This window comes from Paroedura picta, chromosome 1, assembly GCF_049243985.1.
Source record: "Paroedura picta isolate Pp20150507F chromosome 1, Ppicta_v3.0, whole genome shotgun sequence".
NCBI lineage: Eukaryota > Metazoa > Chordata > Lepidosauria > Squamata > Gekkonidae > Paroedura > Paroedura picta.
Window position 1 is genome coordinate 72,148,121 of NC_135369.1, and position 19,281 is coordinate 72,167,401.

At 43.4% G+C, this 19,281-nt stretch overlaps 1 protein-coding gene across 3 annotated transcripts in view; it reads right to left on the reverse strand.

The window, feature by feature from the left end:
* The window catches only part of LOC143839761 (uncharacterized), a 35,179-nt gene that overhangs the window by 8,028 nt on the left and 7,870 nt on the right, over window positions 1–19,281 (reverse strand). For 2 of the 3 annotated variants that reach the window (XM_077342234.1, XM_077342217.1), the window contains exons 6-15: window positions 18,112–18,229; window positions 16,531–16,672; window positions 15,317–15,477; window positions 12,814–12,859; window positions 9,849–9,988; window positions 9,102–9,258; window positions 3,434–3,585; window positions 3,041–3,198; window positions 818–986; window positions 141–221 (exon numbers count right to left, since the gene is read on the reverse strand). In XM_077342234.1, the coding sequence (XP_077198349.1) occupies window positions 141–221; window positions 818–986; window positions 3,041–3,198; window positions 3,434–3,585; window positions 9,102–9,258; window positions 9,849–9,988; window positions 12,814–12,859; window positions 15,317–15,477; window positions 16,531–16,672; window positions 18,112–18,229 (1,324 nt within the window). The remainder of the gene's footprint in view (window positions 1–140; window positions 222–817; window positions 987–3,040; window positions 3,199–3,433; window positions 3,586–9,101; window positions 9,259–9,848; window positions 9,989–12,813; window positions 12,860–15,316; window positions 15,478–16,530; window positions 16,673–18,111; window positions 18,230–19,281) is intronic. The other variant, XM_077342225.1, reaches the window with a different exon arrangement.

Sequence of the window (19,281 nt, forward strand, 5' to 3'; positions counted from 1 at the left end):
TGCCATCTGAGCCACATGCCAGGTAATTGTACCAGTTTATGAAACAAGCACAGAGTCCATTAGAACAGTACCATGTGTGAACCAAGATCTCCAATCATACAATTTGGTGCCTTATTTCCAAAGCCCTTCCTTTTCAGTACCTGTCATTTGTCTCCAGTTTTACTCTACCATTTTTGCTCCCACTATTTTGGGTATCAAAGTAAGATGCTGGTACACAATCCCTGCAAGGAAGAGAATTAATCAAATGAAAAAACATTTTTCTTACAAGTTGAGAATGTAAACATTTTTTGGAAAATTTCAGAATGTTCTGCTCTTTCAGAAAAGGATAATATCTGAAATTCTCTTAAGGACTCAGGTATATAAAAATAACAATCTGTTTGTATCCATCCTCTCAAATTTCACTTCCTTATACTATTGCCTGACAACATCATAGGTGTTTAGGGAATGAGACAGAGAATTGGTTGTTTATACTCTGCTTTTCACTACCCGAAGGAATCTCAAAGTGGCTTACAATAGCCTTTCCTTTCCTCTCCCCACAATAGACACCCTGTGCAGCAAGTGAAGCTGCAAGAGATTCTGAAAGGACTGTGATAAGCCCAAGGTCACCCAGCTGGCTGCAGTGGAGGAAGAAGTGGGGAATCAAATCCAGCTTACCAGAATAGAAGCTGCCCTCTTAACCATTAAGGCTCCTGGTGGGTTTTGCTTTAGTGCTGAGTATTGGACAGTATGACCCCAGAAGGTCCTTTATGCAGAAAACATGTAGAACTTAATTAGCTTACTGTTCAGAACAGAACCCCTAAGACAACTTAACACTTACTCTAGGAAAGTTGCTACTTCGTGACGAAGGTACTGGAGCCACACTCCACCCAAAACAGCAAGTGCATAGTGAGAGAGTAGTTCAAAAGTGGAAGCTGTCAGGTCTCCACAGCCAAAGCAAAGCAGCCTCTCAAGATTCTGGATGTATTCTGACATACAGGAGTTAAGCCCTTAAGGGAAAAGAGAAACAAGCAAAATATGGGCCAGGCAAGTTTGCTAGGCTGCTGGAATTCTCCCAAAGAACTTCATTGAAGCACCTGATGCTCAACCTGATCAACTGACCTCTCTAAATGTGCCTAAGTGCCTAGGTAAATTTATCCAGTGGAACATTTAGATAAGGAGCTGGAGAAAGGACTGGTAAATCCATTTCAGAATGACAGCAAGTGACGCTTTCCTCACTCCTTGCCCCCAAAACAAAGGTAGCCAAGCCATGAGCAGAGTTGAAAACAATAGGTTAAGCTATTATTCCTGTTCCACTGTTTTATCAGGCAGGCTTTGCAGACTTTTATAGTATTTCCACAAACCAGCAACACCAGTTTGACCAGAGACAATGTAGGGCAGACATGATGAGTATGTGACAAATTATATAATTCACACCCAATCTACTCCTTTACTCAGCTCTAGGAAAGCTTGCCTCATTAGCTGAACACAACTGCAAAACCACTTCTTAGGTCTGTATCAAGCAAACTCTCTGAGAGAGACTTATGAATATTATGGTTCTATCAGGTCTTTGGCCAGCAGAGCAAATAGAGAACTTATTTTTAGTTAATTATTGTATTTAAACTAAAACAGAATTATCAGGCAAGAATATAAACATGTGCTAATTAATCCCACAAATACAGAAGAAGAAAAAAAACCCACAAGCAATAAATCAGATTTCCTACGATATCTCAAACCCAAAGAAATATGTACGATCAAAGCAAATAAGATTTTAAAGTACTTGACAAAGCACTAAGTAAAATTTGGAAGCCCTGCACATGCAAGCTGCTCACCCAATATAAAATTTTCTCTGATTAGAAGCCACCAGCAGATGGCCTGATTAGCCCCTTACATTACACATTTTATGGAGAACACAACAGGAACCAAAATGCGTATTTTTAACTTTAGCGTATAATCATCCTCTGAATAAAATATTTGGTCCCTAAAAAGGAAGATAAGTAGACTGGAATACATCTTTATTAATTCTTGTTAAAAATTCTCAAAGCAAGGTTATAAGGCTAAAATTAGCACTTGTTTGCAATTATAAAGAATGTAATAAAACTGTTATATCTTCAGTTACACTTATGAACTGTCAGGCTGAGAGGTGATATTGTATTTTTCCTGATCAGCGGTGGAACCTTACAAATATTATGAAGCTACACAAAAATACATGGATTAACATGCATATATATGATTAAAGTCATGAATATGTGACAAATATACATATTTTGAATAATGATGGCTTGGTCATATCTTGTTTCTACTCTCCTAAAAACTATTATCTGTCTCTAGAACCACTGTGAGAACAATGGAAAAGGTCCCCCTTCTAGAAGATGGGTTCCTTCTCTTGCAACTTCACGAGGTTGGCAATGGGATGCTTAATGTTTCTCAATTAATATTCACCCAAGAAATTGCAGGCTCAGTTCAGCACTGTCCACCCACCTTGCTCCCATTCTTGAGGTACCAGGGATTTTTGTGCTCTTTTCCCCTTACTGCAGTGTTTTATTTCAGCATCTCTGTGAGGCTAGATCTGGAGTCAACAATCCACAAGAGTGCTGAATCTCAAATTCTGCACCAAAGTGATTCAAATAATAAAAGGAGACAAAATGTGCACATCATGTATTAAAACGGAGTGGTAATGGTGTTGCAATGGTTTTTGTGAAACATTTACTTACTTGACACAGATTGATATAATGTGAGGAATGGGGATATAACTGGGGGGGGGGAGCACAATGTACACCAGATGTGCAAGTGAAGGAAGATGGGTTGTTGTACAAAATACCAAAATCATACACCTAAAGTCATTGGAAACTATATTGAGGATTTAGTAGCAGAGATTCAGAACTGTCTGTACAACAATGAAAGCAAAAACAAGATATTTTCTTTGGAATCGATGCTTCCAAAATTACCCCAAACCCTACAGATTCCCTTTGTACTCATTGTACAGGAAGTGTTCTGATTTCTCTCACTGTAAGGTGGAAGACAGATTCCAGTTCCCCATGCGCAGCATTCTGACAGCACTCACCTGTACTGCATCCAGCATGAGGTGCCAGGAAGATATGAAATATCTGCCAGGCGATATGGTGGAGTTCAGACTGGCTTGCCTGTTGCTCACATGCAGCCTCATATAACTTCAAGTTCCTCCACAACAACAGATTATGGACCTTATCAGGATCTTCAAATCTGACAGGAAAAAAGGAAAAGAGCCTAAGTCATCTTGGAGGAAGATGAAATTAAATGGTGAGTTGGAAAAATTTAGCCAATAAAATCAAGAATGTGGGTGGCCATCTGATCAGAACAGGGCTGCAATAGTTTCACAGGCTAATCTCTCTCTCTCTCTCTCTCTCTCTCTCATAGATAGAAGCAAAGCTCAACCATCCCCAGCATGACAAAGAACACTAAAGAGCACACAACTCACCGAGTCAAGTAATGAAGAAAGCAGTCGCCATCCCCCAGATCACACATCAATACCTGGAGAAACCGGTTGATTGTCAGCATTTCATAGGGATCCTGTGGGAGGTCATGCTGTTTCGTAGATCTAGATTTGCTTTTTCCTTTCTTCTTAGATACCTAGACCCATGGTAGACAGATATCACAGGTGGTCAATAGCTACGTAATCATTCTGGGTCTTGCTGCTATATATAGTACAGGCAAATTTTAGTCACAGTTATAAGGAACCCATGTAGGCAGCCAGGAGCATAAATCTTTAAAACAGATGTATGGACATGAAATAGCTTTAGCAGTCAGAACTTATACCAGTTTATAGGCTAAAGTTTCGTAAATCCTTCCTCAATGACAATTAACAACAATAAAACAAAACAAAGTAAACAAGCCATAATGTGTCTGTTTTTCCAAAGTAATGAGGCAACAATCATCTATACAGAGGTCACCGGTCAGGCAGTTCAAACAGCCAAAGGGTCCTAACACTCTGAGCTTTTCAGGAATGTACTTAGGGAAACCCACTTGATGTTCAGAAACCTAGAGCTGTATCCTTTAATTATACTGCTGAAACACTCTGACAAAGAGAAATTGCATAGTACAGAACTAAAACACTGAAAGAGTCAAAAGAGTCACATAAAGGGACATAGTCATAGATGTATTATGCAGGGATTTCAGTTCAAACGAACTTATAAATAACTAACCAGATCCTATGTAGAATCAAGCCCCCCCCCCCCCCCCCGGAAAGAGGGTTTCCAATTTATGAATAAAGAAGGTTTCCTTTTGCAGAAATTATTCTTTCAACATCCGTGGTATTATAAGAATGAGCTTTGAAAACATCAATTAAAGGCTCAGAGTGTTGGGACCATTTGTTAGGCTGTTTGAACTCTTGCAAGCCTGGCTGGTGAGTTATAACCTCTGTGTATGATGACTGTATCATTGTTTTAAAAAACAGACACATTATGGATTGTTTTCTTTGTTTTGTTTTACTGTAGTTAATTGTCACTGAGGAGGGATTTATAAAACTTAGCCAGTAACCGGTGCAAGTTCTGGCAATTAAAGCTACTTCATGTTCACTCATCTGTTTAAAAAATTTATGTTTCTGGCTGCCTACACGAGCTCGTTGAGACTTCACCTAAATTTGACTGTGATTTACCATGGATTCAAGTGGGTAGCCATGTTGGACTGAAGTAGCACAACAAAATTCGAGTCCAAAAGCACCTTTAAGACCAACAAAGATTTATTCAAGGCATGAGGAAGTGTGCATGTACTCAAAAGCTCACACCTCGAATAAATCTTTGTTGATCTTAAAGGTGCCATTGGACTCGATTTCTGTTGTGATTTACCATGTATTCCACTTTGTTGGCTAAATATAGTAGAGCTCTGGGATCAGCTCTGGGTGCAAATTCTCTAAGGCCGTTCTAAGGTTCACCTCATTAGTGTGAAAAATAATTTGGCCTATTTCAAGCCTTATTTATTTTATTTGTATTTAGACTCTTATACTGCCACTCACAACATACTGTCTCCTGGTGGTTTACAATATAAACCCAATAAAAATTACAATATAAAAGGCCATAAAACCCCCTTAAACAATACAAATATAAATACATAGTGGCATCATAATTCCTTAAACCTCTTAGGAGCCAATAACGTTTCCAGCCTAGGGCCTGAGTAGATGACCCTATTAATCCAGGGGGCTGGATCGTTACAAAATAAAAATAGGGTGGGATCCACAAACTGACAATTCCAGTCACCGCCCTGGCCTCAACCAAATGCCTGGTGGAAGAGCTCCGTCTTACAGGCCCTGCGGATCCCAGTGAGCTGTCTCAGGGCCCTTAGTTATTCTGGAAGCTCATTACACCAGGTTGAGGTCAGGCGAATGTCCTGGGGGCCTGGGTCAGCCAGCAGATTCAAACCCACAGAGCAGAGAGCTCCACAGTGGAGCTTAAGCAGGTAAGCAGTCCCTCAGGTAGGTGGGACCCAGGCCGCATATACCCATATTCAAGGTTAAAACCAAAACCTTGAACTTGGTCCAGAAACAAACTAGTAACTAGTGCAGCTGCCACAGCACCAGCTGGATGAGGGCCCTCCAAGATGTTTTAGTAAGGATCCTCACAGCTGCATTTTGTACCAGCTGCAATTTCTGGGGCAAAGACAAGGGTAGGCCCGTGTAGAGCAAGTTACAGAAGTCTAGTATGGAAGTGACCATTGCATGGATCATTGTGGCCAAATGTTACAAAAGTAGGTAGGGCGCTAGTAGCTATGCTTGGCGAAGATGGAAAAATGCCGTTTGGATTACTTTAGTGATCTGAGCCCCCATTGGAAGGGAGGCATCTAAGATCACCCCAAAATTCCTGGCAGCCAGTGCAGCTGTTAATTGCACCCCATCCAGTCAGGGGAAGCACGCTTCCTGATCCTGCCCCCTTCTACCCAGCCACAGGACCTCCATTTTGGAGGGGCTGAGTTTCAGGTGACTCTGCCTGAGCCATCCAGCCACTGCTTCCAAACAACTGGCAAATGTATCTGGAGGGGGGGGGGAGTCCAGCCAGCTGTCCATCAGGAGGTAGAGCTGGGTGTCATCCGCATATTGGTGGCAACCCAGCCCAAAGCCCCAAACCAGCTGGAGTAGAGGTCACATATAGATGTTGAAAAGCGCAGGGGAGAGTATTGCTCCCTGACACACTCCATTTAATAAAACATAACATGCTGGCATCAGAGAGAGAACAGATAGACTGAGGAAGGGAAGAGACTACTTTAAACTGGTAGCCTCTCTTAACAGGTACTCTCCAACCATTCCATATTGGTCTCTGGTATTGATCTACCTTACACCCTTGATCCACCATATGTCCCTACCCAAAGGGTGTACAGAGAATTCTTATTGCTTATCTGTGTTTTAGGGAACTGATGCTTTAATATTTTCTTGGGCAGGCATTCCAATTTGGGGACAGTTTTTCTGTCCCCATTTTCCAAGATACTGGATATGCTTATTGAAATATTTAAAATTCATGTAAGATGTTTGTCTTGGTGTCAAAGTATATGTTTCTGAGGTCGATAAAGCCAGATACACTAAGCATATTGAACAAGTACTCTAATATTTTGTTTCCTGTTATTTAATGCAGCAGAATAAATAATTTTCTGCATTTTTGGGAAATGTCACCTTAACAATTCTCCTGCTACAATTTGTCCCAGTATTACAAACTTAAAAAAAACCCAGCTTGTTTTGATTTACCTTTCCCCCAAATATTACAGACTTTACAGACTTTTTTACAGAAAAAAGAATAGTATATTTGGTTTTATACTTGTTCATCCTACAAGAATGTGAAAAATCTTGCAAAATGGCAGCTAAAGGGAATATGGTGCGCACTCTCTCACTGTGTGTGTGTGTGTTTGTGTGTATTGGGGTTATAGAAGGATTATTAGAACTTTCATTCACCCCAGAGATGCATGGATAGAATGACACCCCATCCGCAGCCGTAAAGATTCATAGATAATGGTACCTATCCATTTCCTTCTTTGAACCCTCATTCTGGTCTTGTCATTCTGTCTTTCCTGACGTGCATCAAAAGCATTCTACCACCCTTCAAAAAAGGGAGGACAGGCAGGCAGGACTGTCATTTTCATCCTCCTTTACAACTATCATCTCACTCGGGAGGAGAGAACAATTAGAAAATCATTTACTCCAGGGGCAAATATTTTCAGAGTTGTAAGAAAGGTATTCCCTGACCTGGATGCTCCAGGATAGACCAATCTCATCAGATCACAGAAGCAAATCAGGATTGACCCTGGTTAGTATCTGGATGGGAGACCACCAAGCAGTTCCAGGATCACAGTGCAGAGAAAGGCAATGGCAAACCACCTCTACTAATCTCTTGTCTTGAAAAACCTATGGAGTCACCATCAGTCCTGTGTAACTTGATGGCACTTCACACACACACACACACACACACACATACAAAGATGATTCATATTCTTTATCCCTCCTTCCTCCAAGAGCTTAGGGCACCTATGTCAATTAACAGGCTAACTGAGCCATCGTTCTGTAATTTTTTTAGGCAGCCCATAAAACTGATGAATCACTGCTAGTATAAATGTGATTTTAACCCTGGCTGATGGAGTCCAACAAGTTAATAGGAATCCATGTTCAATCAGAATGGGTTTTCCCTCCTTCTTCCTGCTAAGATGGCAAAATATATTTTTACTGTTGCTCATCAACACAAGGCCTAGCATTTTGACACTATGTAACATGATCAGTAACTGAAAACATATTTTTCGATTTTATACTGATTCACTGAGCGGATGAAGCATCCATTCCACTGGGAATACAATACAGCTGACAAATCTCTGATCAGCAGACAGGACCAGTTTTTCTTCTGCAGATCTTTTCTAATGGTTTAACTAATTCACATGGGCATCCTCAACCTTGAAAAAATATTTAGTCCCCTCATCCCAAAATTACAGATGCTTTGATCTGACTAAAGCATAAAGGAGTAATTGCTCGCTCGTTCAGTAATTGCTCATAGTCATTTTTAAAAGAAATTGTTTCAAATTCTGTCAACAGGTTGAAAGATCATTTTACATGCTGGGGATGAAAACTGCATATTGTCCTATTTGAAGCCTCTAGAGCAGCAGTTCTCAACCCAAGGGTCGCGACCGCCCAAGGGGTCATTTGGCCTTTCCAGGGGGGGTCACGGCAGTGGCAGCATGGTGCTGACCTCCTCTGCACCGTGCTGCCACCTCTCCTGTGACGATGGCCTCCTCAGCGCCGCCTCGGCAAGCTCCAAGGCAGCACGGAGGAGGCCAACGCCATTCTGCCACCACTCTGTCCGCCTCCACTGCCAGTCTACGCCCCCTGCAGCGAGAGCAACATCGGCGTCTGTGCATGTGTGCTGCCATGTGTGCACATGTGTGCCACCGCATGAGCGCACACGCGCATGGACACACTGCCACTGCCCCGCCCCTGCTGTAGGGGTTGTGGGGCTGTGGTGGTTGAGAACCACTTCTCTAGAGTAAGTTTTCCCAACCACAGTACTGAGGTCCCATATGGTTCCGTGGCATAAGGGTTTTTAAAAATGTGGCTGGAGAGAATCCTTCCACCCTGTGAATGAACAAGGATTTTAATTTTTTTTAAAAATCTACCCTTATATGTGTAGGTCAGCCTGCTTCTTCCCAAAGTGGCCCATGATGGGCCTGGAGGGAGTGGGAAAGGGAGGAGCCCCGGTCATTTAAACCTTTGCAGCTCAAGGCACCTCTTACCTCAGGGAGGTATAGCAGGGAGGTGTGGCCAGCAGACATCACTTCCTGGTACCTCAAGGTCTGAAAAATATTTCAGCGGAACCTGCATGGTCAAAAGGTTGAAAAAGGCTGCTCTTCAGATAACTGTGCCACTGCATGCACAACTAGGAGATGAGACTGGTGGGATCACCTGTCATGTATGCACTAGATGCACACACCTTGAAACGTAGTTATGAAGCTACTTCCATCATCGTGAACATCAGGTGAGTATGCAAACTCATCACAAAGTCCAAAGTGACCATAAAATTCAAATCTATGTTGAATAAAATAATATTAGCCTCTGAAATCCTTGAAGCAGACACAGACATTAAGACAAAGCAATGGAATTCTCAGTGCTCTTAAGAATTAGGACTCACCTGATCACATCTCCAGTCTTTGCTTCTTTTAATATAATTCAACATGCCCTTTTGGCTACCCACAACAGAAAACGGTGCTGCTATGTTAGGAGAGGACAGGAAGCTAGGACTTGGGCTAGGCTCCTCCTCAATGTGGGAACCTGAATCTTCTCCCATCCTACAGCAGAGTCAAAATAAACAGAGAGCATCATTTTGCATTTTAGCCTTCCCATTGGAACCGAAGAAAACTGAGACGGAGAGAAAAGGCAAGCCTTCCCCAAGCTCCTATTCAGTTTGCACTTGACAACCTGCACAGGCATCTGAAGGGCTAGTTTGCAAATTATAGACATGAATTTCAAATGATCCCTATGAGAGGATCACAAGGGAGCGATCTGTCTATGTGCAGGGCGGTCACCACATAGGGCAATTTTCCCATGGCTGCAAAAGTTCACAGCAGTATGCTGGAAATGCTCCAGTGTTCAGAGTAAACCACTACATGTCAGTAGGTTATTCTGCAAAAACAGACTAACATTGGCTATCCCTCTGCCGTGACCTGGCCCTACCTTTGTTCTTTTTAGTGGCCCTGCTGCACAATTCCCCTCTGCCAGAAGCAGAGAATGCAGATCATAATCCCAGCTCCTGATTATCCACTCAAAGTGCTAGAGCTCCACCTGTCCTCTGCTTAAAGGCCCCTCCAATGGCTGGAAGATAATCTTAGAGAAAGGAGAACCCCCTTGTGGTATGTTTGGCCTCCCTCAGGGCACACACCTGAACTGCCTTGTCCTCTGATGATGGATGAGAAACCGAGGGACCCAGTAGGAGCGCAGGCGTCTCAAAGCAGCATACTGTTTCCTGCTCATGGCAGCAAAAGCTGTCTCCTGGATGCCTGCAGCTTCTCCAAATGGCTCCTACAAGCAGAGGGACAGCAAGGCTGTAACATTCCAGAGACAGACCCTTTGATCAGCTTTACACACACCAGTGGCCATCCCCTCTTCTTCCACCAAGACAGTTCTTCTTCAGGATGTTCAGCACAGAGCATAACCCTGCAGCTGATCATGCTCAGTCTTGCTCATGGGCCTGCTGAATACAGAGGAACCAGGCAGCTGAAAGCCTTCAGGAAGAAAGCAGAAGTAGTCATGCCTTTGAGGGGGATACATATAACTAGAGCCTCAGAACATTTACACCTCTAAGTGAGACTGAAAGCCCTTGCAATTAGAAGGGAATGCTCTTGCCAGTGTGGCTTTTATATTCACATTACAAGTTTGATTGAAGCAGCAGCCTTGGGTGATCCTCCAGATGTTCATGGACTACAATTCCCATGAGCCCCTGCCAGCATTTGCTGGCATGTTCTCATGGGAATTGTAGTCCATGAACATCTGGAGGACCACAGGTTGACTACCCCTGCTTTAAGAGTCTCAGATCTGAAAACATTTTCAATCTACAGAGCTACTTTGTCGGAACTGATAGGACTATGTCGCCTCCAAATAGAAAAGCACATTTAAGTGTGAACTGAGATTCTTATTTGTTTATTTATATTTATACTTGTTGATCGCCCCATTGACAGCTACGACAGAGCCGTCAGCTCTTCTGGGGGCTCATTCCACCAGGTTGGGGCCAGGACCAAAAAGGCCATGGTCAAGGCCAGGCATACTTCCCAGGGGAGCGGGGACAACAAGCAAATTCCTATCGCAGAGCCAAGAGCCCTGCGAGGGGCATAAAGAGATAAGTGGTCCATCAGATAAGTGGGGCCCCAGCCACGAATGGCCTTAACCAAGACCTTGAACCTGATCCAGAAGCTGATTGGCAGCCAATACAGCTCCCTCAGCATAGGCTGGACATGGGACTTCCAAGATAACCCCATGAGGACCCTAGCAGCTGCATTTTGCACTAGCTGTAATTTCTGGGTCAGAGACAAGGGAAGGCTCATGTAGAGCGAGTTACAGAAGTCTAATCTGAAAGTAACCATTGCATGGATCACCATGATCGGGTGGTACGAGGACAGATAGGGTGCTAGTAGCCTAGCCTGGCACAGATGGAAAAATGCTGCTTGGGCTGCTTTCATGACCTGAGCCTCCCTAGATAAGGAGGCATCAAAGATCACCCCCATATTCCTGGCTGCAGGCACAGCCATAAGCTGCAGCCCATCCAGGCAAGGGAAGCACACTTCCTGATCCTGTCCCCTTCCACCCAGCCACAGGACCTCCGTCTTGGAGAGGTTGAGTTTCAGGTGACTTCCTGAGCCACCCACACATGGCTTCCAAACATCTGGCAAAGATTTTCAGGGGAGAGTCTGGCTGGCTGCCCCTCAAGAGATAGAGCTGGGTGTCATCAGTGTACTGATGACAACCCAGTCCATAACCCCAGATCAGCTGTGCCAGAGGGTGCATGTAGATGTTGAGAAGCGTGAGAGGGAGTATGGCCCCCTGTGGCACCCCTGCTTGAGGCCATCAAGACAAAATTGGTAGAAAATCAATATTTATTTCAGCTGTTATTTGACAGTGAGGACTCAAAAATAGTAAAATCAATTTTCCATGGTCTCTTCCTGATCCTAGCTTTTTAAACAAGCCCAGTCCTAAATTACATCCCCCTAAATTACATCTCAAAACAAAAAAGGCAGGTGTTTTTTTTTCTTCACCTTATATATTGTAGATTCTATTGCAAATCTTGAACAATTGAATGCTTTTAGCACCCCAATCCCAGAATTCTGTATTGCAAATATTTCCCTAGCGATAATATGGGCTATTTTGGGATCAAAACTTCAGTCGCAAGGTAGGCAGAATCATTAGAAGCTTGGGGAAAGTCAGAATGAGGCAGTGGGAGAACCCATTGATTGCTGTGATGCCAGAAGCAACCCAGCCTTTGATTCTGCCTATGATGAATCCAGCAGGGACAAAAATAGCAGGAGGAAAAGATTAGTCCCCAATGCTCTGTTTTCTGTGTTGGCAAAGAGGAGTCCAGCACCAAACTTTTTAAACATTGGTTCTCAACCTGGGGGTGAGAAGCTTGGCCGGGGGGGGGCGCTACTGTTGCCGCTCCTCCTGCAGGTGCCTGACCTCATCCGCCAGCCACTCCTGCAACGCCTCCAGCGCAGCACAGTCTCCCGCCAAGCGCTCCAGATGGCGGCACAGCTCAGCAGGACAAGAGGCAGAACTGAACTGAGAAAACCCCGCAAAAAACAATCATGAACAATGGATCTTCACGCCATTGGCCAGTTTCGGTTTAATTTCTGTGAAAGAACACTTGCAGAATTTTCTGGTTGGTGGTCACCACAACGTGAGGAACTGTATTGAAGGGTCATGGCATTAGGAACCACTGGCTTAAAAGAATAAAATAATTTTGTTATGAAGAGAAACAACGTAGTACAGAAATAGGAGAGAGAAAATTAGTCTTAACAGTCTAACTGTTCTGTTCAGTCACTCAGTCCGCTATGGAGGCAAGCAGGGAAGAATCTGCTCAAAGAAGAAGGAAGTCTCCAAAGAGCCAATCAGCATGGAGGAGATTATTTGAAAAAAATATATTAGGAAGGTCCTAATCAAACTATGCTCAATATACATCTCCTCTGCTGGATGTTCTTCATATGTTTTTGAGTCATGCATGCTACGGATCTTGAGCATCCCAGCATTCTGATCTGCATAATCTACAGGGCTGTTACTTTCCCCAGAGAGAACAAGGTTTCAGTGTGCGAAAGCTTTGACCTGGGTAAAGGAAGGGGCATTCAACCATCATTACTCACGTGAGAGGCAGGAGGCACTGTCAGCTTGTACTTGGCCTGAATGCTTCTGCCAATGAAGAAAACAATATCATCAACTGCAGGAAGAAATGGAACACCCAAAGGTCTAGGCTCAAGCTTATCAGATTTTGCAGCTAAATGCTCCTGACATGCTCACTCTATAACAAAGCACACTTAGTAGCAGAAACGGAAGACATCTGACCACCCCTTGGCCCACAACCAGTATCCCATTTAACCACCCCATAAGAAGATGTAGTCAGGCTAAATTAGGGAAAATAAATGGAGAGTTCATTTTATCCCAAAAGGATGCCAAAAAAGTATAGTTAGGGACAAGTGCGATTGTATTACGAAAAGTGTGCCACGCTACAAGGAAGAATAGAGCACGCTCAGTCTTTCCCATTGCAGCTATTGCCTTTACATGCCCACACTGGTTATCAACAACTGCAACCAAAATGTTGGTGCTCATAATGGATGTTTTTGTTGTTAAAACACCAAAGACTGGGCCATAGAGGGTTCCAGGGGCAAAGAGGGTTTCCAGCTCTAGGTGGAGTTGGGAGCGGGCAGGATTTGTGGCAGCAGAGACCTCAGTGGAGTATAATGTTACGGAGTCCATCCTCCAAAGCAGTTATTATCTTTCATTTTAGTCAGGAAATGAGCTATAATTCCAGGGGATCTCCATACCCCACCAGGGGACTGGCATCCCTAAGGACATAATTCTCAGGATCAATGTGATGTCAACCTTTGATGCTTCACCTGATTAATAGGAGACATTTTTGAAGAAGAAGAAGAAGAGTTGGTTCTTATATGCCGCTTTTCCCTACCCGAAGGAGGCTCAAAGCAGCTTACAGTCGCCTTCCCATTCCTCTCCCCACAACAGACACCCTGTGGGGTGGGTGAGGCTGAGAGAGCCCTGATATTACTGCTCAGTCAGAACAGTTTTATCAGTGCTGTAGCGAGCCCAAGGTCACCCAGCTGGCTGCATGTGGGGGAGCGCAGAATCGAACCTGGCAGGCCAGATTAGAAGTCCACACTCCTAACCACTACACCAAACTGGCTCTATGTCAGGAAAAGGAGGAACATATTGTACAACAGAACTGTACATGAACATGTTATCTTGGACTGTGCAGGCACACAGCATTTAAAGGTGCCTTCTTTCTTTCTTTCTTTCTTTCTTTCTTTCTTTCTTTCTTTCTTTCTTTCTTTCTTTCTTTCTTTCTTTCTTTCTTTCTTTCTTTCTTTCTTTCTTTCTTTCTTTCTTTCTTATCCTGCTACTCCCCAGAGGCTCGTGGCAGTCACAAATACAATGTACAATGCACAGTACAATACATTAAATCCCCCAATAAAATCACCCTTAAAACTAAGAACTAAAACCCCATTAGCCAAAATTCAAGACATATTGCGATGAGAAAATCATAAAAATCCCTATTATCCCACTTCTAGGGGGAGAACATGGGGCAACAATTGTAAGCCACCAACAGAATAGTCCAAAGGGGGGGGGGGGCAGATCTACCTTAGTGCGCCAGCCTCAACCATAGACCTGGCAGAAGAGCTCTGTTTTACAGGCCCTGTGAAATGGCAGAAGCTCCCGCAGGGCCCGTAGCTCTTCCGGGAATTCATTCCACCAGGTAGGGGTCAGATCCGAAAAGGCCCTGGCCCTGGTTAAGGCCAAGCGTGCTTCCCTAGCGCTGGGTATGGAACCCTTAGGGAACCCTTCTGCCTTGCAGGAAAGCAGGTGACTGACCAGCACAGGCTTATCTGGTCAAATGTCCTATGAGGTTCAGATATGCAGAGAAAATTCATCAAATCACCACCCCTACCTCCCCTAAAGACTTCAGTGAAAGTGCCTTCTCAGAGAACAAAAAGACTTCAAAGCACAGTTCTGCAGAAAGTGGGCAGAAAGTTCAGTAACCTGTGGAAGTCAGCATTCAGTCAAAAAGCAAATTCTTAACTCTTAAGAAAGTGAAGATGGACATGAAAACAGGTAAGTAAGGCTTGATTAAGCTTCTAATGTTCTGAACAACTTTATGCCATTCTAGGGTTGCCAGATCCAAGCTGGGAAATGCCTCTAGATGTGGGGTTTGAAGCCTGAGGAGAGCAGGGTTGAGGGAGGAGAGGGACCTCAATGGGTTATAATGACAGAATTCACCTTCAAATCCAGTTGCTTTCTCCTGATAAACTCATCTCTGTCACCTGTAGATCAGTTGTAATCCTAGTTGCTCCCCAGCTACCTGGAGGTTGGCAACCCTACCTTCCTCTAGACTCGCCACAAAAGAGGAAATTATACAAATAAGCAAGCAAGTTTAATTAGCATATCTTCCCCTGCTTTTCCTGACAAGCAGCATATTGCTTTTTAAAAGCACAGCATACAAGCCTGAGGCAATTAGCAGTCTGTGATGCAGTGATTTGACAGGCGCTCCATCATTCCTCATTGCCTGGGAAATAGGGTATGTAAAATAAGTGACCCTCCCTCCTATACTTAGTTCAACGAATTTATTTGCATCTTCACCGGAGAGCGCTGAAATAGAACAGCTGGGTCTCCTGTGGTGTAGCTCTGGCCTCCAGGTGCCTGGTATGCTCCAGGAAGTCCTCACAGTCAATCCAGAAGTCTAGCAAGTAGATCCCAAGTGTGCCACAGAGGAACTCCCTGAAACTGTTCATGCCAGCTTTCTGCAGTACAAGGAGGAAGAATAGAACAGCACCATATCACTCTAGCTACTTGGAAGAGGACAAGAGTACTAGCTACTCTCAGCAGTGGCAGAGAGGTGTGGCCTATTGACATCACTTCTGGGGTTTCTCAAAGCTAAAGCATGTGTCAGGGATTTCTCAACAGTAAAAAGGTAGCCATAGAAAGAAGAAGGCAGCATCTAGAGGGAATTACATCTAGCTATGCATATATTATTAGTGAAAGCTAAGAATTTCAATTTGTGTTGAATCAGTATAAACTGTACTTGTGATTTAATCACTGTAAGTTGATTATATATTTTATGTTATTTACTGGAAAGCTTTGGTTTTCTGTTTAACACCTGTTTTTGCCTATAGATAGCAAAAATTAAGGGACATGTACTACGGTAACATGTGTGTATTAGCTTGCAGTTTTCTCTTAAATACTAGGCATATTTACAGGTTTGCTTATAAACATGAAGGCATTTATAACTTTTAAATTCCATAAATATGTCAAACATTATGGCTTCATATGTCAAGCTATAACTAATACATTTCGTGTTGTTAAAGCAGTAAGATTAGTTTAGGTTTGATAGGACAGTACAAGTTGCATATATTTCAATCCCCTGCCCCCAATTTCATTTTTTCCAGAAAAAAAAGGAGGAAAAGTTTTTCCCACACCCCCATGGCTTCAAAATTTCCAGAAATCTAATATCTTTGTGCAGGGCTGCAAGGGGACTCACTCATCAGATGTGTGCTTGGACAGAAACAATTTGCCATTGTTCCTCCTAAACTGAATAATTCTGGTTTTCCCCCCAAGAAGTGGCTCTACCTCCTAGAAAGGACCACCTGGTTTTGTAAGCATGGACTATGACTTTCTAATGGCTCCTCTCTGGACAATCTGAGACAACCATTTCCCCCTTTCCTAATCATACGGTGATTATGACAGTTACCATGCAATAGGAGCTTAAAGATAGGAACTAGGAGCTAGAAAGAAAGATCAGAAGCTGCCCAGAGTGAATATCTCCAAAGTTTCTAGTGAAATGCAACATTGCTCACAGTGCCAAAGATGGTTTCTTTCAGCTGCTGCAGATTAGCACTTCTAAGGCCATAAGACAATTGCCCTTCCTCAAGGTTATTTGCATTATTCAGGTCAAACTGTAAAACCTTTCTGGGTTCCGAGAATTTCTTCTCACAGCTCCTTAAGAAAAAGATGGAACAGATCAGTGTGTTAAAATTAGACAATACAAAGGGATACATGTCCTCCTTGTGGGTCAGTTTGAGTCACTCCGGTTTCTGTACTGCAACTACAATGAGAACTTTTTAGTAAGTATGCTGTATTCAGCTGAAAGGTCTTTAATATGAGGACTTTATAAAAATTAACCTCTAGAAAAGATTTCACAGCATTGAATCCATGTTGTTAACCCTGAGGGAAATCATTTTTGCAGAAATGCCATTGATTTATAGTCTGCCTTTCAACAAAAAGTCTATAAAGTGGTTTATAACACAAAAATAAATCAATAAAAAGTCAGTAAGATATGCTAAATTTTTCTCTAATATAGCTCCAAGGTTCTCTTGAAAAGGGAGGGCTTCAAAGCCACTCCAAAGGCCTCTAGGGAAGCAGCCATCCTCAACCCCTGCAGGCACCAAGCCCCATGGCTAGGAGACAACAGCTGAAAAAGCCTCCCCCCAATTCCTACCAGTGAAATCTATGTCACCAGTTTATGCATGACTGTGAGAATATGCTGGATGGAATCAGAAAACCGCTAGCCGCATTTAAAGAGGCAATCATTTCCACTGCCCACACAGGACAAGAGTGCACCACCACACTCCTATGTCCACCAGGAAATCAAAGCAAGGTTGAGTTATGGCTACCACATAGCGAAGTCATCAGATACCCTCTTTTTCTCCTAGCAACCTGATTCCAATCCCTGGCCTAACGTAAGTTCCATTTGCAACCAAATACTGTCTCGTGTATTTCTACATAGCTGTTCCTGGCAATTTGATTTGGTCCCTTTAGGGCCCGTCATAAATCTTCAGTTTCATTAAGTCTATGCAATCAAAGTACCAAGAATCACCAATTTAAAGGAACAGTATAAGCCTCTCCTCAGTATCAGGTCTCTCCCAGCTGCAAAGAGCAAAGCTGCAAAGAGTGTGCATATGTAGATGAAGATGAGTTTCCCAAAGGAAGTGGAAAAAACCAATATACAGTTACTCTAGATCAGGGGTGGCCAAACTGTGGCTCTCCAGATGTTCATGGACTACAGTTGCCATGAGCCACTGCCATGCTGGCAATCCCTGCTTGAGATGATGAGTTGTTTCCTTTCCTTCCTGTAAGGGTGCCCATGAACAGAATAGAGGGTGAAGCATGGCCACTTGCCCATCAGCTCCTGAATCCCAGCTATCATACCAATAAACACAAGAACATCTGTTCTCCCTTGTGTCTGCAGCAGCCATACAGAAGGAGAATCAGCCTTGACATATGGGATAATCAGTGCCTTGCAAATGAATACTACTGGCATCCTTTTCAGAGTCATAGCTTGTACCAAATTGTTAGGAGTTTATGTCCCATTTGCACACAGTTGCAGAATTTCAGGACAACTGAAAGTATAGCAGCAGAGGTGACTGCATTATACTTACCAATCCACTTGAAGCTCAGTGACCTCTTGATCAGGTAAGGAGTTATGAGTAGCTCTGCTCAGCGGAACTGGAGAGATCACTGGTTCATCGGCAGTAGTAAAGCCACTCATGAGCCTTCCTGAAATGAGAACATATAGTGGAACAAAGATCTAATGTCTGAGCCTTGAAGGAATTTCCTTCCAGAGGCCAAGACGAACTTTCCCCAACTAGCTGCTATTCATGCAATTAATGGGTACATTTGACTGCTTGAGGAGCCCTCCTTCTGCCCTCTAACCGTTGCTGAAGACTATCTGATTGAAACTTTAAGGACACTTTTGAAAATGAAGCACTAGTTCCCCAGGGGCAACCCTGTCAACAAACTGCAAAACACCTTGTGTCTCTTAGTGACTATCAGAGAACATCTTGGGTCTCATTCATGGATCACCTGTGAGGTATGATTGCTGCCACAAGGTAGCATATGAATTGGATCTTAGTGTGATATATGAACGGTGTCCACAGAGGTGACACATGAATTGAGCCTTAACATAAAAGCTCATTAAAGACAAGATGTCTAAAATAGTATGTGCCAAAAGGAGGGGGGGGGGGACACTATTCCTGGTCACCAGTGCTGACTTTCGCACACTGGCAAAATGGTTACCGAAAAAGCTGGGGTCCAAATGGAATATCAGGGAAAGAGAAACAATTAGGAAGTCTTCCAGACCCAAATGTTCCCTTCCAAAATACTTTAGACTCTTAGAGCCTTGAGTAGCCCAATTTCCTCTTACCCTCTATCTGACTCAGTATCCACAGAGGAGTGAACATATTCAGCCCTTATCATGCCTTCAGATGGGGCAAGGTTGTTCTCCACCCCCATAAAACATAGTGTAGCACTGCTGAATGAGGGTCACCCAACTCCTGACCCCAAGGTATTGTTCCAGAATGTTATAACACATCAGGTGCCCTGGCAGGCCCGCTCCTCTCCCTCAAGTATGCAGACACCTCTATTTACAATGGGTGGCCCCAATTTGTTGCCCTCCTGATAGATGGTGTTATGATAGGTACTTGCCCTCCAAAATCCCTTGACTACTAACAATTGCAGATATAGATCATATTGTAGATACGGCAAAACCTCCATTTCATATCACTTTGCCTCAGTGCCTTGGAGCACTTATTGTTGAAACATTCATGGGA